This window comes from Barbus barbus, assembly GCF_936440315.1.
Source record: "Barbus barbus genome assembly, chromosome: 27".
Classification (NCBI taxonomy): domain Eukaryota; kingdom Metazoa; phylum Chordata; class Actinopteri; order Cypriniformes; family Cyprinidae; genus Barbus; species Barbus barbus.
In genome coordinates this window covers 9159651-9180311 of record NC_136755.1, presented here as the reverse complement: position 1 = coordinate 9180311, position 20661 = coordinate 9159651, and the positions used below count along the sequence as shown (strand labels likewise).

The 20661-nt window shown below is 41.1% G+C and overlaps 1 protein-coding gene across 1 annotated transcript; it reads left to right on the top strand.

Annotated features, from left to right (window-relative positions):
• The first annotated feature begins 13868 nt into the window (after positions 1–13868).
• Positions 13869–17066, top strand: LOC306847144 (transcription factor SOX-4-like). Its single transcript, XM_079380944.1, has one exon. It carries the CDS (start codon positions 14296–14298, stop codon positions 15358–15360), a length of 1065 nt encoding a protein of 354 aa, XP_079237070.1. The 5' UTR covers positions 13869–14295; the 3' UTR covers positions 15361–17066.
• The last annotated feature ends 3595 nt before the right edge of the window (positions 17067–20661 follow it).

Here is a 20661-nt window from a genome sequence, read left to right as displayed (position 1 = left end):
GTTACTATAAAGCAATTTGAGGACATTTTGAAGGCTGAATTAGCAGCAATTGGCACCGAATTCACCTCTCATATGACTACAATCCAGAATATATGCTCTAAAGTTTACTTTTTAATCAGGGAACAAAGAGAGCAGAAAAAAGTGATCGGCGAACACACTGGCCGTCTGGATGCCCTTGAGCAACAAGTGACTGATTTACAAGACCGCAGCAGACGCAGTAATCTCCGGCTGCTAGGACTACCTGAAGGGGCCGAGAAGGATGACCCGATCGGCTTTCTGAAACGGTCACTACCGATTTGGATCCCATCACTAGCTTTTTCCCCCACTTCCCTCCCGCGACGGCAAAGAAGCGAAGTTCCTTCAGTACAATACGGAAGGAATTGAAAGAGGCAGGTCTGCAGACCGTTCTTCAGTATCCTGCTACTCTGAAGATCTTCATGAAACACGGCGAGACCAAACTAATGCACTCACCGGACAAAGTGTGTCAATTCCTGAGCTCCATTCCCCCTCCTCATTCTCCCGGGATGGATGTGGCTTAAGAGTTTGATAATACAGAGTGACTCGATTTCTGATTTACTGATCTAGAACTTTGTGTCAATCACTACTGGCAGTTCTTCATGTAAGCTAGACAATTGGTATCACTAATGTACAGTTTTCAATATACATGATGCAATTATTTATGTTTGTTTCCTTGTTACGGAAAATATACATACTCTTTATTTATTTATTTTTAACCCCGCTTTTTCACTCTTCAGTTATTCTGTTCTCTTATAATAGGGCTAATGGCGGTGTTATAAAGAATGGTACTGGCTGTCATGTTAATGTCACTGATTAAGACAGGGGTGGGTGGCAGCCTGGGGTTTTTACCCCAGTCTGTAAAAGTTTTATGGGGTGTTTTTTTTTTTTTTTTTTTTTTTTTTTATGGGTTTTTAAAGGCAGACTTGAGTTCATTAATTTGCAGTGGTATAACTTTCTCTCATTTGTTCAGTTCACTTATTTGTTTTATAGTAATGACTGAAATTAATATAATAAGTTGTAATGTCAATGGTTTAAATGGCCCCCATAAACGTTAAACAAAATGTTTTTTTTTTTTTTACAACTACTGCGATGAAAAAAGGTTGACATTGCTTTGATCCAGAATGCTCATTTGTGGAAGGATGATGTTGGTCTTTGGACTTTGGACTTTGTCTGTCCCCTTTGGGGCGCTTCTGTTTGCATGTAAACTGCAGTTTTTGTATGTTCATGTATGTTATTTATTAATTTTTATTTTCGTTTGAGTTTGCCTTTAAATAAAATAAAAAATTGTTCACAAAAAAAACAATCGTGGGAGGGCCTGGGTCTGTATGACGTCACACATACAGGCATCTGAGAATGGCTTGAAATGAGAAAGGGGAAAGTATTTAATGAGATTAAAAAAAACTACTTGGTGGATCTTTATCATTATGAAGAGCTGATAAAATGTAAAAATTGTAACTTGAATGCAACGTAAGTCGCTTTAGATAAAAGCCAAAACACATTTCAGTTTCTAACAACTTGTAAAAGTGCATGCCGTATCCGATGAGCCCTTTAACATTGCATGTATTTTACCATGCTAAATGTTCAGAGAGTTGTCATGACAGAAATATGCTAAATACATTCATTGTAGTTACGAATTGCAGGGTCAAAACACTGCAGTTACAAAACTACCATTTTTTTAGTTCTAATGAAATAAATATACATTTGTTTAAATGACACTTCATTAAGCCCCCCCTTATAAATTTTACCGTCCAATCATATGAGCCATAAGGCCAGATTTTCTAAAAGCTTTCACAGGTTTAGCAATGAAAAGGTGTGGTTTCAGTTATTTTTGTGGCTGATCTTATTGGGGTGTTCCTTTCAGATGCTAAATTTATGGGAGGAGAGTATTTAAATGAATCACGCAGTATGCTTTACTTAGGTTTGCAGTAGTCAATTTACTGCTATTTGTGCCATTATTTACCGCCCAAAAAAAGCATGTCCTTTGGTAAATTGTGTTGGTCATTATGGAAATGATCTTGCTGTATCTGTGTTCTTTAATGCGCACACTGTCAGTAGATCAGCCACAAAACTTTCCATCACCGCTTTTATGGGATTGCACTCTCACACTAAATTGCCCTGTTTAGTAAATCTGGCCCATAGGTATGAGAAAAGTTACTACACTCTTAAAAATAAAGACTTCAAAAGGTGTTTTTCCCCTCAGAAGAACCATAGAACATCAATTTTGGATTCCCCAAACTAAACAGTTCTTTAAAATAAATAAATTCATTCATTTAAAAAATAGTATGCACATTTTTCCAATTTAAAGAACTTGTTAATGTTATTTTTGGTTCTATGAACATTAAAGTTTCTTCATGGAACCATAGATTGCAATAAGAACCCTTATTTCTAAGACTGTACAGTAATTCTAAGGGAGCACTGTTTATTTGAATAGTTTTAAATGAAATGTGAAATAATTTAATGGTTACACAAGATATCCAAATATATATATATAGGGTAAATGCAAATTAAATCTTAAGAAGTGTGTGCTGTTGATTAACCCTCATTCCCAAATACAATCTCTCCTTTTGGTTTCCCAATTTCATGTCATCTTGGAAACAATGCCAATTAGGTATCATTAATATGCTGTTGTCAACTAATGATACCTAACAGCCTGTTGATACAGATGTTATTTAATAATTCCTAAGGTAATTCATATAATATAATACAGTAGCTTCTCCCTCCATGTTTGCCCTTGGCATAAAGAGTGCTACCAGGAAAACTGACAGATCAGAGTACTGTAAATATGGGGGGGGGGGGGGGGGGGGGAGCTAAGCAAAGAGTCAGTTGTCTCTTTACTCGTTTTAATGTGATCTTTAACGCATCAGTGAGACGTGGCATGAAACTACCTATATTAGAGCCTCTTAAAAGAGAAATACCTCAAGGTACCTTTAAATTCTCATCAATTACAGCAGCGTGTTGAGAGCTCTTACTGTGGCTCAAAGCGCAGGCGGATGAGACTGAAACTGTGAAGTTGTACTTTTCCAAGCAGTGAGTAATAAGTGATTTGCTAGCCGAAGGAATCCGAGTGGACGTGTTCGAGAGATCAGTCTCTCGCTTATGGCTAGACTGTTTTCCCCTGTGATCAGCATTGTGTTCCTGCTGAGCGTGAGATGATTAGTGCCAAGAAAATTATCGAGGCATTGGCGTATGTAACGTAATATTTGTTGCCAGAAGCAAATAAATAACGGCATACATTATACACTTTCACTTACTTGAACTCACTAACACACTTAAAAGATGTGCCTACCTTGGTTTAACTCTAAAACAGGCTTCATCTTTCCCATCATACTGTGATTAAAGTACTATCTAGTGATTATTTTAGCTGTCTTTCAGTTTGAGAGGAATGTGCAACGCCAGCACAATCGACTAACTGCAAATGTATAATATTCCCAAGGAGTCTGCGCTTGGGAGGAGGGGGATGTACTCTTGTTCACGATCTTTGGTTTTAATGTGCATCGGATTCACCAAAAGCAAATAAACGTAATGCACAAAACCGCCTGCCAGCCCTCATGCATTTAGACTAAGGGGTTTGCATATTTGGTTGTCGAAGACGAATAAGTGAATGTCTTACCTAGACCCAAAAGTACAAATGGGGGAGGTGAGGGGGACAACGACTCTGTTGCAATTTCGCTGTGCAGCAATGGTGGAGCTCAGCGCAGACATACGGTGAATATGAACACCAGCTAATGGAACAAAATAAAGCGGTGGCGAGAAAAAGAGCGAGAGAGGGAGAGAGAGACAACTCTGTCTCCCCCTCCCCTTACAGCCTCCTTCGTTTCTCTCCATCCCTATGGCACAAAGATAGAAGCACAGCCACAAACAAGCTAATCTCAACTAAGGACAGCATCAGCAAGAACTGAACGTGAACGGATGGGAAACAAACTACATTTCATTACAGGCTAATTGCAGTCGTCTAAACCTACCATAGTGAGAGTAGATGTTCGAGTCGGTACATGTGGGTCGCTCTCTCACTCTCGCTCTCGCTCTGTCTTCCTCTCCGTCTGCCTCGCTCTGGCTGCATCCAGACATGACTGGGGCTGATTTAGGTCACCGCGTCTGTCTGGCTGAGCTTGGTTCTGCTGCCGCGTCGCCGTTTCTGTTCGTCTCTGCCCTGCCTTCTGGACAAGGACTAAGTCTAGGACCGAAAGCCACCTTAACCTTGGAGCGGAGCGGGCACTTTGGCTGGTCGCTGTCAATGGGAATGCAGACGGGCCCGGTTGACTGGACGTCTCGTGTGGGACAGGTTTACGATGGGACAGACAGGTGACGCACTGGAATCCAAGCTTTTAGCGCTGACTTCTCAGCCTGGGAACCTGGTCTGGTACTGGCAAACGATGGCGTCAACAGCTCCAAAAAAATCGTGATCCAGGCTCGTTTCTCCAAATTTTCTGTCTACAAATGAGACCAACGTTAATTCCAAGTTGTTGGACTCAAGAGTTTGTCTTCTTTCTTGGCTCTACTCTCTGTCCCAATGAAAATGATCCCTCAACAGCAAAAAGGAGCAGAGCGACAGTATTTTGAGAGGAAGTGCTCCGCTCCTCTGCCTTCCGAAACAAGCCAGTAGACTGCAGCTGTGAGCTCCTGTGCCTCCACTCTAGTCGTCTGGCTGTGCCGCAGTGCGTCTAGGAGGAAAAAAAGACTCTACGTCTGTAGCCGGAGCGCTGCAACTCACCTAAAACCATTGCCGTGACACAGCAATCAGCTGACTTGTGTCAGCAGAATGATGCGTCATCATTTGCTGAGCAGAAGGAATGCTGGGAAGTTTTTGGTGTGACGTGCCACCTTAAAACCCCGTCTTAATACTTGTCTCAAGTGCTGGGGAGTATTGATTAATAAACAGGACACTGAATGAGACAGAGGATGGCAAAAATGCATCTTGTTTGCCCTTCACCCACCTTTATTTATGTTCTTTCTGTTTTTGTTCTCTACTTTTTGCTATCTGACTTCCATCTCTGTCTCCCTTCTAAACTTCCTTTATGCCGCTCTGTCTTTCTGCCTCTCTGTTCCCCGTGAAGTGCATAAATGAAATGAAAACGGCTTCTAAATTTCCAGTTTCCAGTATAAAAAGGGTCTCTAATCCTTGTCACATTCTCCTCTGATGGAACAAACACAGGCACATAAACATGCTCACATGCCCACACCTCCCCTCATTTGGCTTTTCATATTTGTGCCATGGCATTCACAGTCTCTTTATCATGGTACAGGAACACCTTTGCAGTCCTTTGTCTGCACATGTTAACGTATATGCCTTTGTTCTCAAATCCATATGGCTGAGACAGTTAACGGAGAGACAGTAGAAAAGGAGCCATTAAGTGAGCACATGATGAACTGCTGGAGTGATCTGCTTTCTCCATCTCCAACACTGATGCCCTGCTGACTGCAATTGTGAAAACACTTCTTCTCTTTCATATGTGTTTATTAAAGGAATAGTTCACCCAAAATAAAAATAAAAAACTCTCCCTTGTGAAAAACACTTAAGCATACAAAAAGAGTAAGTATTATGGGAATTATATAATTTAAAATAATAGACTTAAGTGCAAACTAAATGTAATGGTTTCAGACATTCAATTGCATGTTAACTGCAATTAAATGGAAATGTATTATTGTCAGGGAACTGTCGTGTGTGTGTCATGTGTTCCTGCCCCTTGTGTCCATATTTGGTTTGTTTCCTGTCATATCATTAGTTTAATTCTTGTCCAGCCTTGTTTGTCTCATTAGCTATGATTTACCTGTGTATATTAGTCCTGTCTGTTGAGTTACAATTTGTCTGGTCTACTCGTTAACCCCGGTGTGTGATGTCCTTGTCTGCCTTGCCTTGTCCTGCCATGTCCTGTCCTGATCTTCAGTAAAGACTATTATTTGAGTTTATATCCTCGTCTGCGTGTTCCTGGTTCCTCCCTCGTGTGTGCACCGTGACAGAAGACCAGACCAAAACAGTAAGCGGCGCCCCTTCACCTCGTTTTGTTTTCCGTTTTTTAAAAGTCTTTTGTTTGTTCCTGTTTTTGGTCTGTCTCTCGCGGCATGGAAGTCGCCACTCGACATCCCGCCTTAGCCCACTGCAAGTCGGCGTGGGAGTTCGGCAGGATTACCGCGAGTGCCGCGAGTCCGCTGGCCGTGAGCCCTAAAAGTCTGACGATCGCGGGAGAAGTTGGCCGTTGTCCGCGGCTCATCCAACCCGCCGATCGTAGGAGATATCCGCCGCCGTCCGCGGCTCCCAACCTCGCCGCTCACACCGAGCCCGCCGTTCGCGGGAGTTCACGCCGCCGTCCGCGGCACACCGAGCCCGCCGTTCGCGGGAGTTCACGCCGCTACCTGCGGTTCACCAAGTCCGCCGTCCGTGGGGAAAGCCAACCCACCGTCGGCGGCTTCACCGAGCCCGCCGTTCGCGGGAGATCAACGCTGCCGTCCGTGGGGAAAGCCAACCCACCGTCGGCGGCTCACGCCGCTACCCGCGGCTCACCGACCCCGCCGTTCGCGGGAGTTCACGCCGCCGTCCGCGGCACACCGAGCCCGCCGTTCGCGGGAGTTCACGCCGCCACCTGCGGTTCACCCAAGTCCGCCGTCCGTGGGGAAAGCCAACCCACCGTCGGCGGCTTCACCGTGCCCGCCGTTCGCGGGAGATCAACGCTGCCGTCCGCGGGGAAAGCCAACCCGCCGTCGGCGGCTCCCCCTGTTCACGCCGCCGTCCGCGGCTCCCCTGTGCACGCCGCCGGTCCGCCTCTGACTCAATGCCCGCCGGTCCGCCTCTGACTCAATGCCCGCCGGTCCGCCGCTGACTCAAGCCCACCGGATTGCCGCTGACTCAAGCCCACCGGATTGCCGCTGACTCAAGCCTGCCGGTCGCCGATACCCTCTCCGTGGATCAGGTCCACACGTCACGGCCAGGAGTGCCGTGTGTATGTCTCGTTGTGCCCACAGGAACATTTTAACTTACCATGTCTTGTCCATGGAGACTCGTCTGGGGCAGGCGGCTCCTTGAATTGTGGCCATGGAGGCCAGTCGCAGCCGCTTGCCCCCCCTGTCGCAGAAGTGGAGGAGGTCGCTGAGGGACCCTGTGAGGGCCCCTGACTCCTCGTCATGCCCAGAGGAAGACTCAGCTTCCTAGCCAGCCCAGGAGGGCTTCTGGTTCCTGTGGGATGTCCTGTCGTGTTTGTCTGACCCTGGAGGGTTTCATGTCGTGTCTTGTACTGTTTTGTTTGTCTAGCCCCGGAGGGCTCCTGATACCCCCTGGATTCCCCATGGAAATTTTGGGGGGGGGGTAGTAGACCTCTGGGTGGAGTGGGTGGGCCGAAGAAGGATGCCATGGCCACAGTTACCACCTGCCATGGCCTCCTGAGCTCCCTGCTCCGCCATGGGTCCTGTCTGTCTGTTCCGCTCTGGAGGTCCCCGTCCTGTGGTCCGTGTCTGTCCTGAGAGGCCTCCAGAGCGCCCACCCCCCCTCCCCGATGGAACTGTTAAGGCTCGGGACGAGCCTTTCGGGAGGGGGGAGTTATGTCAGGGAACTGTCGTGTGTGTGTCATGTGTTCCTGCCCCTTGTGTCCATATTTGGTTTGTTTCCTGTCATATCATTAGTTTAATTCTTGTCCAGCCTTGTTTGTCTCATTAGCTATGATTTACCTGTGTATATTAGTCCTGTCTGTTGAGTTACAATTTGTCTGGTCTACTCGTTAACCCCGGTGTGTGATGTCCTTGTCTGCCTTGCCTTGTCCTGCCATGTCCTGTCCTGATCTTCAGTAAAGACTATTATTTGAGTTTATATCCTCGTCTGCGTGTTCCTGGTTCCTCCCTCGTGTGTGCACCGTGACAATTATAGTTTACATTTACATCAAATGCAATAAGCTGAACTTTAGTGTGCTTTTGAGCCACTTAAGTACGATTTAAATAAATCTTTATATGTATTTCCATAATTAAAATTGTCTTTGAATTATGGTTAAAAATATGGTTACTGACAAATATACTGACCACCATTTATGCTAAAGTAAAATTTACTTTAATTTCTATTAACAGTTGTATATCATGTATTTGAACATAGCCTATGTGTAATTACATTTGTAATGATCAAGTTGCAATTTAGTATTTTTATATTAACTTTAAGTGTAATATTGAACAACACATTACAGTTAAATTTATAATCAAGTACTTTACATGTGCTTCAACTGATTCACTGTAAAAGGTCAGATGAACAAAAATCAGTGTTACTTCCTTCATTAACTCTGCCATTCAGAATTCAGGCTTTATGATCATTTACGGTACTTCTGCATCCTTTTTGAAGCTTGAAAGCTCCTGTCTCCATTCATTGTAATTGCATGGAAAGTAAGTCAGACCAAAAAGGGTGAATAAATGAAAATAAATAAATAAAATAAATGTTTAATGATTATTTTAAAGCTCTCTCTCTCTCTCTCTGTATATATATATACACATTGAGCATATGTTGAATATCTCTTGTTTATTTAGGTCAGTGTGTCTGGGTTTCATGTACTGCACATGTTATTTTGTTTTTTTGAGAAAGTAAAAATGCAGTTTCCTGTAAGGAGTAGAGTTAGGTGTAGGGTTTGTGTAGGGCAATAGCACATACAGTTTGTAAAGTATAAAAACCATTACGCCTATGGAATGTCCCCACAATTCACAAAAACAAACGTGTGTGTGTGTGTGGATCTGTATGGTGTATGATACAGCACCTGTTCGGTCGGTGATGTGTCCTCTTTAACTCCAACAGACAGGAAAATGGACTTGAGCCTGCCAGCAAACACACACACACACACAAACCAAGAGTCAGGTGTCAGCTAAACCACAACCTGACAAAACCTCCATTAATGTACAAGGCTAAACATGCCTTTCCAATATTCACTCAAAACATACTTCACGTTTGGTACAAATTCCAAATTCCATAAGTTTCAATGTAGAGTGGCCATTCACTCTTCATAACTGTACAGATTTGCCATTCTTTCGTCTCTCACTTTGCTGTCCACAACATGTTCCTTCTCTTTTTATTTAAAAGCATAGACCACTCATCACAACCCAGAGAAAATCTACTGCTCAAGGTTGCTTGCAAAACATAAACAAGACCTTTCTACGAGTGAATGCACTCTGTTCATCAGAACACTTTTTGTTGCCTCCAGAGCAGCAACAAAACATTTGATTTGCTATTTAGTTGGGAAAATCATTCTCCGAAGGTGCTGTTGGGTTTGATGTTTACAACCCCATACACGCGGAAATATTAAAAGAAACATAATACCTAATGGTTCTATAAAAAGAAAGAAAGAAAGAAAAGACATAATATATATTCATTACCTTGAGTAAAACCTCCAGTGTTTACTAAATAAGAGATCAAGTTTAAGCTGCCAGAGACAAAGGTGAAGAAATAGGAAAAAACAAAACAATAAATTCTCATTTTTTCCCCATGAAAAAAACAAAATCACATTTCACCCCATGAATCAATGGGGGAATTTTTTTTTATTTTGCATAAAGATAACATAACAATTTTGAGACACAATATTTAGCTAAATTAGTTCCTCAAAAAAAAAAAAAAATCTCATGATAATGCATTTACTTTTTTCCCAGAAAGAATAATTTCCATTATTCTTAATGTTGATTCTCATTAGATTCTCATTTACAGTAATTCACTGATTTTATTTCTTTTCTAAAAAAAAATATATATATAATAATAATTCTTAGAAGGCAATGATGTAAATCCAAAGCTGCAATGATATACCAACACTTTACAATTCAAATAATATATAATTATTTTTCCCATTACGATAATAAGAAAGGGATTCTTTTTTTCTGACATTACACTAATGAGAATTGCGGGGGAGTGTTTAATTATCATGCAAATAATAGCACAATGTAAAAATTTTAATGGTCCTAATAAGCTTTGTTACTTTCGTTTCATTTCTTATGCCTTTTTGCTTTGGTTTTAGAGTGAAATAAAACTCCTGACAGGTTTCATGATTCACCCACCTAATAAATAACAAGTAGCTGAAAATAAATGAACTGAAATAAACACGTCTCTGGATGAACAGTGATACTGGTGTCATTATGTCGGTTGGTCTTTAATTAGCATCACTTCAGTTTATAGTCCAAGGGTTAATAACTCTTTAAACAAATGAACATGATTATATCACGACTAGAATCTTTCCAACAAATGCTGTTCCATTTTCCTACGGTCTCTTTATCGAGAAAATACATCGGCTCATAACTAACATGAAACTACTTTTGAGAATAGTTGTGCTGATGAAGTGATGCTATCGAGATAAACGTTACTGTTCTTGGAAGCTCTTTAGAAACACGTGAAACCTGAAAAAGGAGGCGTGTCTTTGGCCGCCGTTCCTGATTTATTGCAGCAATGGGGAAGTAAAGCCGTGTGAAAGATAAGCGATCAGCCGTTCACTCCTGAAATCAGAACTCGTGCCCTTACCTCATTGTTCAGCTCCGGGGGAAATAATCTGCTGAGCTGGACAATTGGCTGTAACCGTTTTGGCTGTTCGGGGCAAGTCATCTGGGTAACCTCACCACAAAAAAGTTCCCACTAAAGCAAGAGAAAGACATCTGGGTGACCTTTCAGCACAAGTTTCAAGTGAGACTGTGAGAACTTAAAGCTTTACAGATGGCAAACACAACTTTAAAGGCTAAAAGGAATACCTGCTGGGGTAAGGTTGGAGAGTTTCAGTTGAACAGGAGCTCAGCCACCTCTCACACACTCACACAAAGGCTCCATTGTGTGACGGCAGCGGCACAGAGAGGCTGGAGAAATTAGCCTGGTAATGAGGAAGGTAGCAATGATGGGACAGAAAGAATGTAATGAATTACTCAGAGGCACGTTCCTCCAGACCGTGTTATAACGGCTCCAACTACCATCTGACCTCAGTGTACACACTGTCTGCACTGTTCCCCGCCCCAATTCATCTTCCTGGCAACTGCAAGAAGAGCTCATTTTCATAAATCCTCTATAAAACCCAAGCCATCTGATTGACATCAATGCAAATGCATTAATATTTGTGTGTGTGTGTGTGTGTGTGTTTGAGATCGGCTGCAGGATTGATAAGGACGTTCCCGTGTCCTCATCGAACATGTAGTTCAGCTCCGCTGGGTTAAGACTGGCGAGATCATGTACTTTCTTGTCTGAGTGTGTTTTGAGAGCAAACAGTCAGGATTTCCATGGCAACACTAAGCCAAGCTTGAGGAGTGGGGTTTGGATTGAACACCGTGGTAGTGGGGAGTGAATGAGTGAATTAAGCATGCTGCCGTCGGTGCGCCATGTCACCAGACCATTACTAAAGCTTCTCGTTTCAGCCTATGAGATCAAATACTGTCATTATGAGTGGATTTGTCCATCTTTGATCCTTCTGTTGAAGCTCATTTTTTGATGGCAATTGCACAAGAATTTTATCCTGTAGGTTTGTTTTCTAAAACGACACCCAGGTGAATAGGGTAAAAAAATGTAATTGTATATTTCTCCAGTTGACTGATTACATTAAGATTTTATGTTTGTAAGTTATGTTTAAATATGCAAATGAGGCAATGTTTTAATTAAATGTGCACTAATTTGTATAAATTTCCAAAACAGAAAATTGAACATCGGATAACGGCAGATTCGAAATATTTGTTATAGTTGTTGACTTAGTGTCTTTTTTAAGGTTTTTATAGAGGGAATTGTGCTTGCATTGATTAATATCACTCCAGATTTGTAATATCAACCAGAAAAACAACTCATTTTGATCATGTTTTTCAGGAATAAAATGTTGCATAAAATCAGGCAGATAATATAACCCCTCAGCAAAAACCTTCAGAATATAGATATGGATATGAAAATGTGACGTTTGGTGGATGTAAGTGGAGATTTCTGGCTCTGAAAAAAAGGGTTATTATAGATACATAAAACTGAAATTAAAACTATTTAAAAAATATATAACTACACTATAACAACTAAAAATTACACGTCAAACACAACACAATTTCTAAAACTTTAAAATTGTAATTAAAATCAAAATATTAATAAAAACTATAATATTATCTGAGTTGGCCTTTAACGATACATATAATTATATATGTATCATTAAAAATATGTCTTGAAATGTACAGACAAGAATAGATAAAGTGCAATACAATAAACACTAAAATAAAAAGTATTTAGGATGTTCTCTTTTCACTAGTTTCCACTAGAAACAACATGTTATGAAAAGCCAAATTGCCCAAAACCTCAAAATTGACTAGTGCATAAAAACATGGCTTTGCCTTTCTTAAACAACACAGCAACTGACATAAAGCACCTGTTGTGGTTATCCAGATTATAAACAAATCAAAATATATGTTAGCATGGTGAGACAAATTCCAAATGTTACAATCAATTCAGGCAGTACTCACCTTTGACTCACCTGGAGAAATTAGTGTTTGTGTGGCCTAAAGCGTTGCTGTTGAGGTGTAACCGCTAAAGTAAATAATTGTAAATGTAGCAGGGTGGCCATCTGTCCCTGTGATGAGACACGATACGCTAAGCTAGGGTGCATTCTCTCCCAGCACACCTGTTTAAACAGTCAAGGGTGTTTGATTACTCTATTCAAAATCATATGGCCTCAGAATTGCCTTAGAGAATCTCATGCACACTGTGTACTTTTGGTGTTGTAAATGGTTAACAATTCAAACTCAGAATACTTCAGCTATGAGGTCACCGAACTATTGATTTCAGTTATATTGATTCAGGGTTTAGGAAGTCACTGTCTGCTTAGCAGAGATAGTGGAGATGCATCACTTCATCTTCACATCTCACAATAATGTGAGAATGGACTCGAGATGCTTGCCTTTTGTTGTTATTTTCTATTAATGATAGATGACTTGATTACGTAATGCATATTCAGATCTGTTTTATCTAGTTAAACAGTTATTCAGAGCAGACACCTTCTGTGTGGAATAACAACTAATGTTTTCAGCCTTATTTTGGCTCTACTATGCCATCTAGAGGCATAAACGAGGGGGAGTCATGATGCCAAATGCTGTTTCTTCACCTCTTGCATTTGACTGTTTGCTGTGTGACTGCATTCTGGTATCAGCTTCATTCTAGTAGCTAGAAATACAATATTTATTAGAGTGTGAGAAATAAAATGGACTGTTTACGAAACAGGCCTATACATCGCTGAAAAATAGGCTATCCATTAATATATATATATATATATATATATATTAATATTATTTGAAATCCGGCAACCAGAGCGCGAGCTACCAACACAAACAAGAACATGCTGCCTTTGAATGGAGAAGCGCGTGGCATGTGGGCGCGCACTGTTTGTCTTTGTGTTAAATAAATAACGCACAACGCTGCGTATGTCTAATATTAATAAATGAGCGATTGATTTTTTTTTAATTTTTTTTTTAGAGAAATTATACTCATATCTCAATTTAATGTTGTAAATAATAATTTACCGATGATTTATGTAAGTGAAAGCAAACGCTTGATTGTGAAAAAACTGGATGTAACAATCCTTGGATTTAATCCGTGTTATCGCCCATAATCGAACATTAGAATTGCTTATCCTAATTTAGGCACCCCTGCCAAATTCTGCCTGCGATCTAGGAAAGGGGGAGTGCATAATGCGCCTTTAAAACTAAGTTTGCAGTGTAGATGGAATGAGGTCAGACAGAAAGCTTCTCATTGCACGCGCCGATTATTATTAGATACTATATTCAGCCAATGGACGGGGACGGGGCGTGGCTTTGGCTGAGGATAGGCTAGTGACAGCAGCTGATTGGCTAGATTCTCTTTCCTTTATACCTTCGGAAAAGGATAAATCCTTGCGAGGCGGTTTAGCAGAAGTATTGAAAGTTGTGAAGGGTGATAGGAAGCTCAGAGCATGAAAAAGTGCAGTCGCCTAAACCTACCGCATGGTCATACGACAAACTATGCTGAAGACACTTGTCCGTTTCCACTGAACGGCTTCAGATACTTCGCGTCCAGAGCGCACTCTGGGTTCGTTTTCAGTCGAACCGGCAGTTGAACGGCAGACTGTTGATTTTGACGACATTGCCGGGACTTGACAGAGGTCCTGACAGGGATATGCGCCTTTGTGGAACCAAGAGACAGTCAGCAGCAGCAACTTTGACATTGACATTCCACATTGACTAAATCATATTGTGAAGAAGAAACTCTTAGCGCTCTCCAAGCGTTTCAAGCTGCAGCACGTGTAGGATTTTCGTGCGCAATTAAAAGTTGAGACTGTTGTAGTGAGTGCATGCATAGACCTGGCTATGGTGGAGCAGACGCACATCAGCAACAACAGCGACGTGCTCCCCAGCGATTCCACTGATTCTGGGGACATGGACCTTGATATGGACGCCTCCCCGACTCCCGGCTCTCCAAACTCGGCTGGAGATAAAATGGACATCGCCTGGTGCAAAACCCCATCTGGACACATCAAGAGGCCAATGAACGCATTCATGGTTTGGTCGCAGATAGAGAGGCGCAAGATTATGGAACAATCGCCGGACATGCACAACGCGGAGATCTCCAAGAGACTCGGCAAGCGCTGGAAACTTTTGAAAGACTGCGACAAGATCCCCTTCATCCGCGAGGCCGAGCGTCTGCGGCTCAAGCACATGGCAGACTATCCTGACTACAAATATCGACCTCGGAAGAAGGTGAAGTCATCCAGCGGCAAGACTGGGGAGAAGGCGGAGCGCGTGAACGGCAGCCCCGGCGCAAAGTCTGCCTCCAAAAAGAGCTCCAAAACTCTCAGCAGGACGCACAGAAAGTCCACGGCGCTTGAGCTGACCTCCCACTCCGTCCCCGCAGACCACCACACTCTCTACAAGTCCAGGTCCGCGTCCGCCGCCAAACAGATCCCCGAGAAACCAGCAAAGCGCGGGCATGCGTTCGGGGGATGCAGCTCCGATAGCAGTCCGCTCTCCGTCGCCGTGCCGGCCAGCCCCACTCTGAGCAGCTCGGCGGAATCCAGCGACCCGCTGAGCCTCTACGAGGACGGGCTCGCGAGCGGAAAGGAAGACGCGGAGCCTGCCGCGCGCTTCAAGTACACCCGCGCGCCGTCTCCGTCGCCCTCCGCCTCACACTCGTCCTCCTCGCAGTCGTCCTCATCGGATGAGGAGTTCGAGGACGAGCTGGCGGACCCCAGCCCCGGCTTTGACAGCTTCAGCACCTTTGGCACCGCGCCTCTGGACAGAGATTTGGAGTTCAACTTTGAGTCGGGCTCCGGCTCGCACTTTGAGTTCCCCGACTACTGCACCCCAGAGGTGAGCGAGTTGATATTAGGGGACTGGCTCGAATCGACAATATCCAACTTGGTGTTCACTTATTGAACGCTAGTAGTGAAAGGACATATTGAAAAATGACTGGAGGGTTGCAAAATCCTCCGAGTCGAGTCAGACGACGAGTCAACGACATGATTCCTCGTGCTTATCATGCATCAGATACTGTGGGTTCTCATTATCCACTAACAAGAGTGCAGATGAAAGTGCTTAGCTTGCTCGTTTGGTGCTGGAAGGATGCGCGCTTTGGACGCAGGCGAGAAGGGCATTGCGCGGTGGCGAGTTCACGCTGTGCGCCCTCCTTGACTTTTAAAAGGGACGTTTTTAAACAGAAGACAAGTCTGGTCATATGCTTGTTTCGATGGAGGTACTGAATGGAGAGCAGTTTGCTCGCGCTTGAGGTTGTTTACCAGAATCGTGTGTTAGACCAGCATCGCATGCTTTCATTACGATTTAAGGCTGTTGAGAAGCGTAACTGGTGTTGATTCATTGAAACTGAATGGGTTTCACATGAGACGCAAAAACAAACACAATCACCAGCTTTCCTGTCGTCATGACATCAGGATTCAGACGCAACTCAGATGATTCGACTCTTTACACTACAAATCAGGACCAAAATTCATCCGAGGAGCGTTTTCTCTCTCTCTCCTCCTCTCGCTGCCTTTTACTTTTTCATCCTCGTAAATTTTCTGCGCTGGCATTTTTATATCGATGTATTTATAATGGCCAAACATTGCTCCGTCACTTGTGTTCTAGTCAGTCTGTTGTGTGTATAGGCTACACATGCACATGTCCGTCTGTCTCGCGGAAGGGCTAGACTTGTTTCGTATTATTTAATTGATGACCTCTCACATGGAACGGAGATTAAATGTTTCATTATTTTCTGAGTGTATTTTTGTACAAAATCTATCGAAGGGGTGTCAATCGGTGAATATCGCTGTTTGGATTTCCGATTTTTAAAGCCAGGGGGTTGGGTTGTCTCCCAAATCTGCCCCCTAAACATGTTTACAGTGTCAATCCACAGGCTTCTTAAAGAGACAGTATCTGAATTTCAACGACCAATCGTCATTAGCCTACGATGCGCGCGCTGAGTGAGGTTGTATGTAGCTGCAGCAGCAACAGCTGCGATTTATCGCGTCCTTATTGGGGATACTGTACTTTTTGAATACCAATTTCTTTGTGCTTTTATAATGTCACGTTTCGGTTTGAACCACTGGATGGAATTACAGATATGGTCGAAATGCCTATAATTCATGAACAATGAAGTACGTCTTCACTCCATAATTGTACAAGGATATTTAATCTTTTCTACTTGTTGGCTAAATGTAGCTAATTGTTTTAGTATATTATGGCATGGCGAATAGCATTTTGTATTTCTGAATTCAGGTTTATGTAGAGCAGTTGTGTTTAAGGCAGAGGATCAACATGAAGATTTCTATGTACATTGAGTGTAAAATAAGTAAAAGATTGCGTGTTTATGTCTGACGATGATATATCATGACAGGAACAAGAACATATATCTTTATACATCCCTATGTTTAAGAGTGTTGTTCATGACTTTTGGAATATATAGATATGTTTTATTATTTCATTTTGTGCAATATGCTGTGTACAATATTGTTTTGTCTTGCCATACCATATCTCAACATTTGAGTAGTGAACTCAAAAGCCAGCCAATTGTGTCAAGTCACTGCCTGTCAGACCTCTGTACAGAACTTTGTCTTTTTCCAAGAAGGAAATAAAATCAGCTGGAACTGAACGTCAGTTGCATGACTCTTTCTCTTCTAGTTTATTTATTTGAACAGAATTCAACACTACACAAAACTAAAGAATAATTCTGCACCATGTGCATATTTGAGACCAGTACTGCCCCACAAAGGTACAAAACAGTAATTACGGCAACACTAAAACAGGGAATGGCTTCACAAATTTCTGATTGATTCAGTATCACACCACAAAGTATTCATCACAAAGTAGCCAAAGGACAATTTATGGTCTACACACTCTTAAAAATAAAAGTTCTTTATTGGCATCAAAGGTTCTCGATAGGACCTTTCCTTTCCACAAAAGGTTCATTATAGTGGAAAAGGGTTCTTATATATATATATATATATATTAAAAAAATAACCAGTTTTATTAGTGCAAAGAACTTATATATGTATATATATATATATATATATATATATACATATATAAGTTCTTTGCACTAATATATGTATATATAAAAAGTTCTTCACACTAATAAAACATGTTTTTTATATAATTTCTATGGCATCACTGGGAAAAACCACTTTGGAACCTTTATTTTAGAAAGTATAAGGGATGTTTTACCTTTGCACAGCAGAGCAATAAAGAAAAGGCAAAAAGGTCAATCTTTGTACCTTATTTTCCATTAAATGGTACATATTAATATTTTAAATGTGCATATTAGTACCTAAAGTTTTCATATTAATTCCTTTTGAAAATACACAACCCCAGTTTTATGCCTTTTTTTTTTTTTTATCCAGAGAGTGCAAGTATGAGTGCCCAACAAGGTCATTTGTGTATCAGGATTTTAATACTTTCTATTCTAAAATAGCTGATAATTAATATTATGTATTAATACCACTTACACAGTCACCTGCAGCAGCTCTGTTTTGTATGTCACCCTATGTGAGACATATGAAGCGATGTATGGCCAAAAGATTGACAGTCAGGCCTATTGCAACCTGGAGTCACAAGGAACTGTCACATAATGATATTACGATACTGTTTAATTTCTTTGGTCCCTGGTAAACATCCATTAATCCCTCACCACCAGTTTTATTTATTTTGTATTTATTTTTATTTTTTTCACAGTAAGGTACAGGCAAGTGGGTATGCAGATATCAGAGGCGATCCAGACATTACAAACATGCAATAATCACATTACATGCCTGCAATACGCCATGTTTACATGAGGGGAAAAAAGAGATCAGATGGTTTGTCCTTGTCTCAAGAGCTGAGTGTTCCAGCAACTCTGAGTCTGAGTCATTATCTAGCATCATCCCGACTGATAGCGCAGGGTGTGAACCTAATGCCCTAGTCGAGTGTGAGCATGGATGCACACTGCAGCAAGAGGGTCTAGACATGGGCTCTGTGGGGGAGGAGTGTGAGACAGATGAGATGTCTCTGCCGGGAGGCTACATTGGGGGCGCTCAAGTGGATTGTTCAGCAGGGATGACTGCTGAAACCAATTAATTCCTTCTGGGTGCACTGGCTTGTGTCGGGAACGGGGAGGGGGCTCTCGAAAGATTTTGTGTTAATCTGTTTACATCCCCCAAATGAGAAAAGAGACAGGAAGCCGTTTGAATACCACAGTTGTGCAAAGTTAAGATATGAATGTATCAGTCTGTCAAGCAGACTTGGATGATGGATTGTGTTGGGGTGCCGGTTGCAAGCTCATGTATCCATGTTTCTTGCAATGTACTGACTTGTTATCTGGAGTCAGTGACACAGGCAAAGTTTGAAGCTGTATGTGTTTGTGTATGTATACATATATGTACATATACATATATAGATACATACATACACGCACATACACATACACGACTCTTGCATAATTACTTTAAATGAAAGGGATAATAAATATTGCATGTTGTTATTATTATTATTTTTTTATTATTCTTAATTTTAGTACTGCCCTGAAAAGCTATTTTACATAACATACAACTTTTTCAATATGATCAGTGTTGTACCTATTTTGCCTTCTGAGAAACATGTGAATATCTTCTGTAGCTTTTGAAGTACAGTAATAAATTAAAAATAACCTCATATAAAATAAAATAAGAGCATGAAAACTTTTGAAGGGAGTCATTTTTTAAATATTTTTATTAATCTATTATTTTGTCTTGTGAAATGTGTGAATTAGTCTATTCAGGGTGGTACTAAATAATCTTCATTGCATTTTTTTAATTATCTTTTTTTAACCATTTTGCAAGGTGAATTTGCACAGTGTGTATGTGTGTGTCTGTGTGTGCATATATATATATATATATATATATATATATATATATATATATATCCATAAATCCTGGTTTATGTATTAAATAAGATTAATTAACAAGATTACACACACACACACACACACACACACACACACACACACACTATAACTTTATAGCATTAACAGAAGGCAGCACAGATGGTTTCAAATTGGTGCACTTAGCGAGATTAGTAATATTTACACTTATCCACATACTATAGTTGGCACTACATGTCACTAATACAGTCCAATAAGCTGTCATAAATGTATATTTATCTATATAACCACCCTAAAGCAATTAACTAAAAAAACAAATCCTCAATACACTCAGTGACCTTGAGAATTCATTGATGTAGGCATATTTCATATCTCTAAATATACTGTTAAGAAAAGATTCATGAGTGCTCTGTTATCATAACAACAACAATTTAATAATAATAATAATAATAACAAATATTATTATTATTATTATTATTATTAAATTGTTGTTGTTGTTATAAAAAAACGTAAACCAATTTCACAAACGTCTGTATGTGTAATTCCGTAAAGTGCATGGTATTGGACAAGGGGTGGGGTCATGGGTGAAAGGGGCGTGGTCAAGCGAGCTGTCTAGCACGTGCAGACAATGCACTATCATCAATACAAGCCAAACATCCGATCGCTGAAAGTTTTGCGCTTTTGGATTATAACGACAAAACGGGATCACGCCTGAATGGACTTTCACACGTTTTATATATATTTAACTCTTCGAGGATAACTTCCTGACATAGGTAAATGGTTTTGGAATATTTTAGCGGGAGTTTTGGTGCGTCTGCTCTCAAAGTTGAGCACAAAGGGGGAGTGGAGTATTCCTTTGTTCATCATGTAATGAACTGACTGCTCACAAACTTCACTTGGCCACGCGACACTGGGATGAGAACACAATAGCTGAATGGAATATCAGTAACCTACTGGATGACTTCTCATAAACCTGGCCTGATTGGGAATTTTATTTACTCATCACAATTAACACGAGGAATAATCAACAAAGAATGAACTCACGTGCATTTGGGTCCATCTGTCTTAAACAGTATCATCATATTAATAATTTTTTTAATAATTGGAAATCAGGTTATTCATTGGTTTTGCCGAGAAGGTTAGCAACAGGTGTAGCCTAACTTAGTTGTTTTTCTTTCAGTAATTTTGTGTAGCAGTTTTATTTTTTTATGACAATCTGCGATGCATTTCTTTTTATGATTATATTTTGACATCTAGAATGGTTCCATCCATAACTTGTGACAATAATTAAAATAACAAGCCAATCTATTTTTCCATTTATTAGTTATAATTGAAATATTCTTAAAGGTTAT

Coding starts and splice junctions, on each gene's coding strand:
- LOC306847144 (XM_079380944.1), top strand. CDS start 14,296: ATGGTGGAGCAGACGCACATCAGCAACAACAGCGACGTGCTCCCCAGC.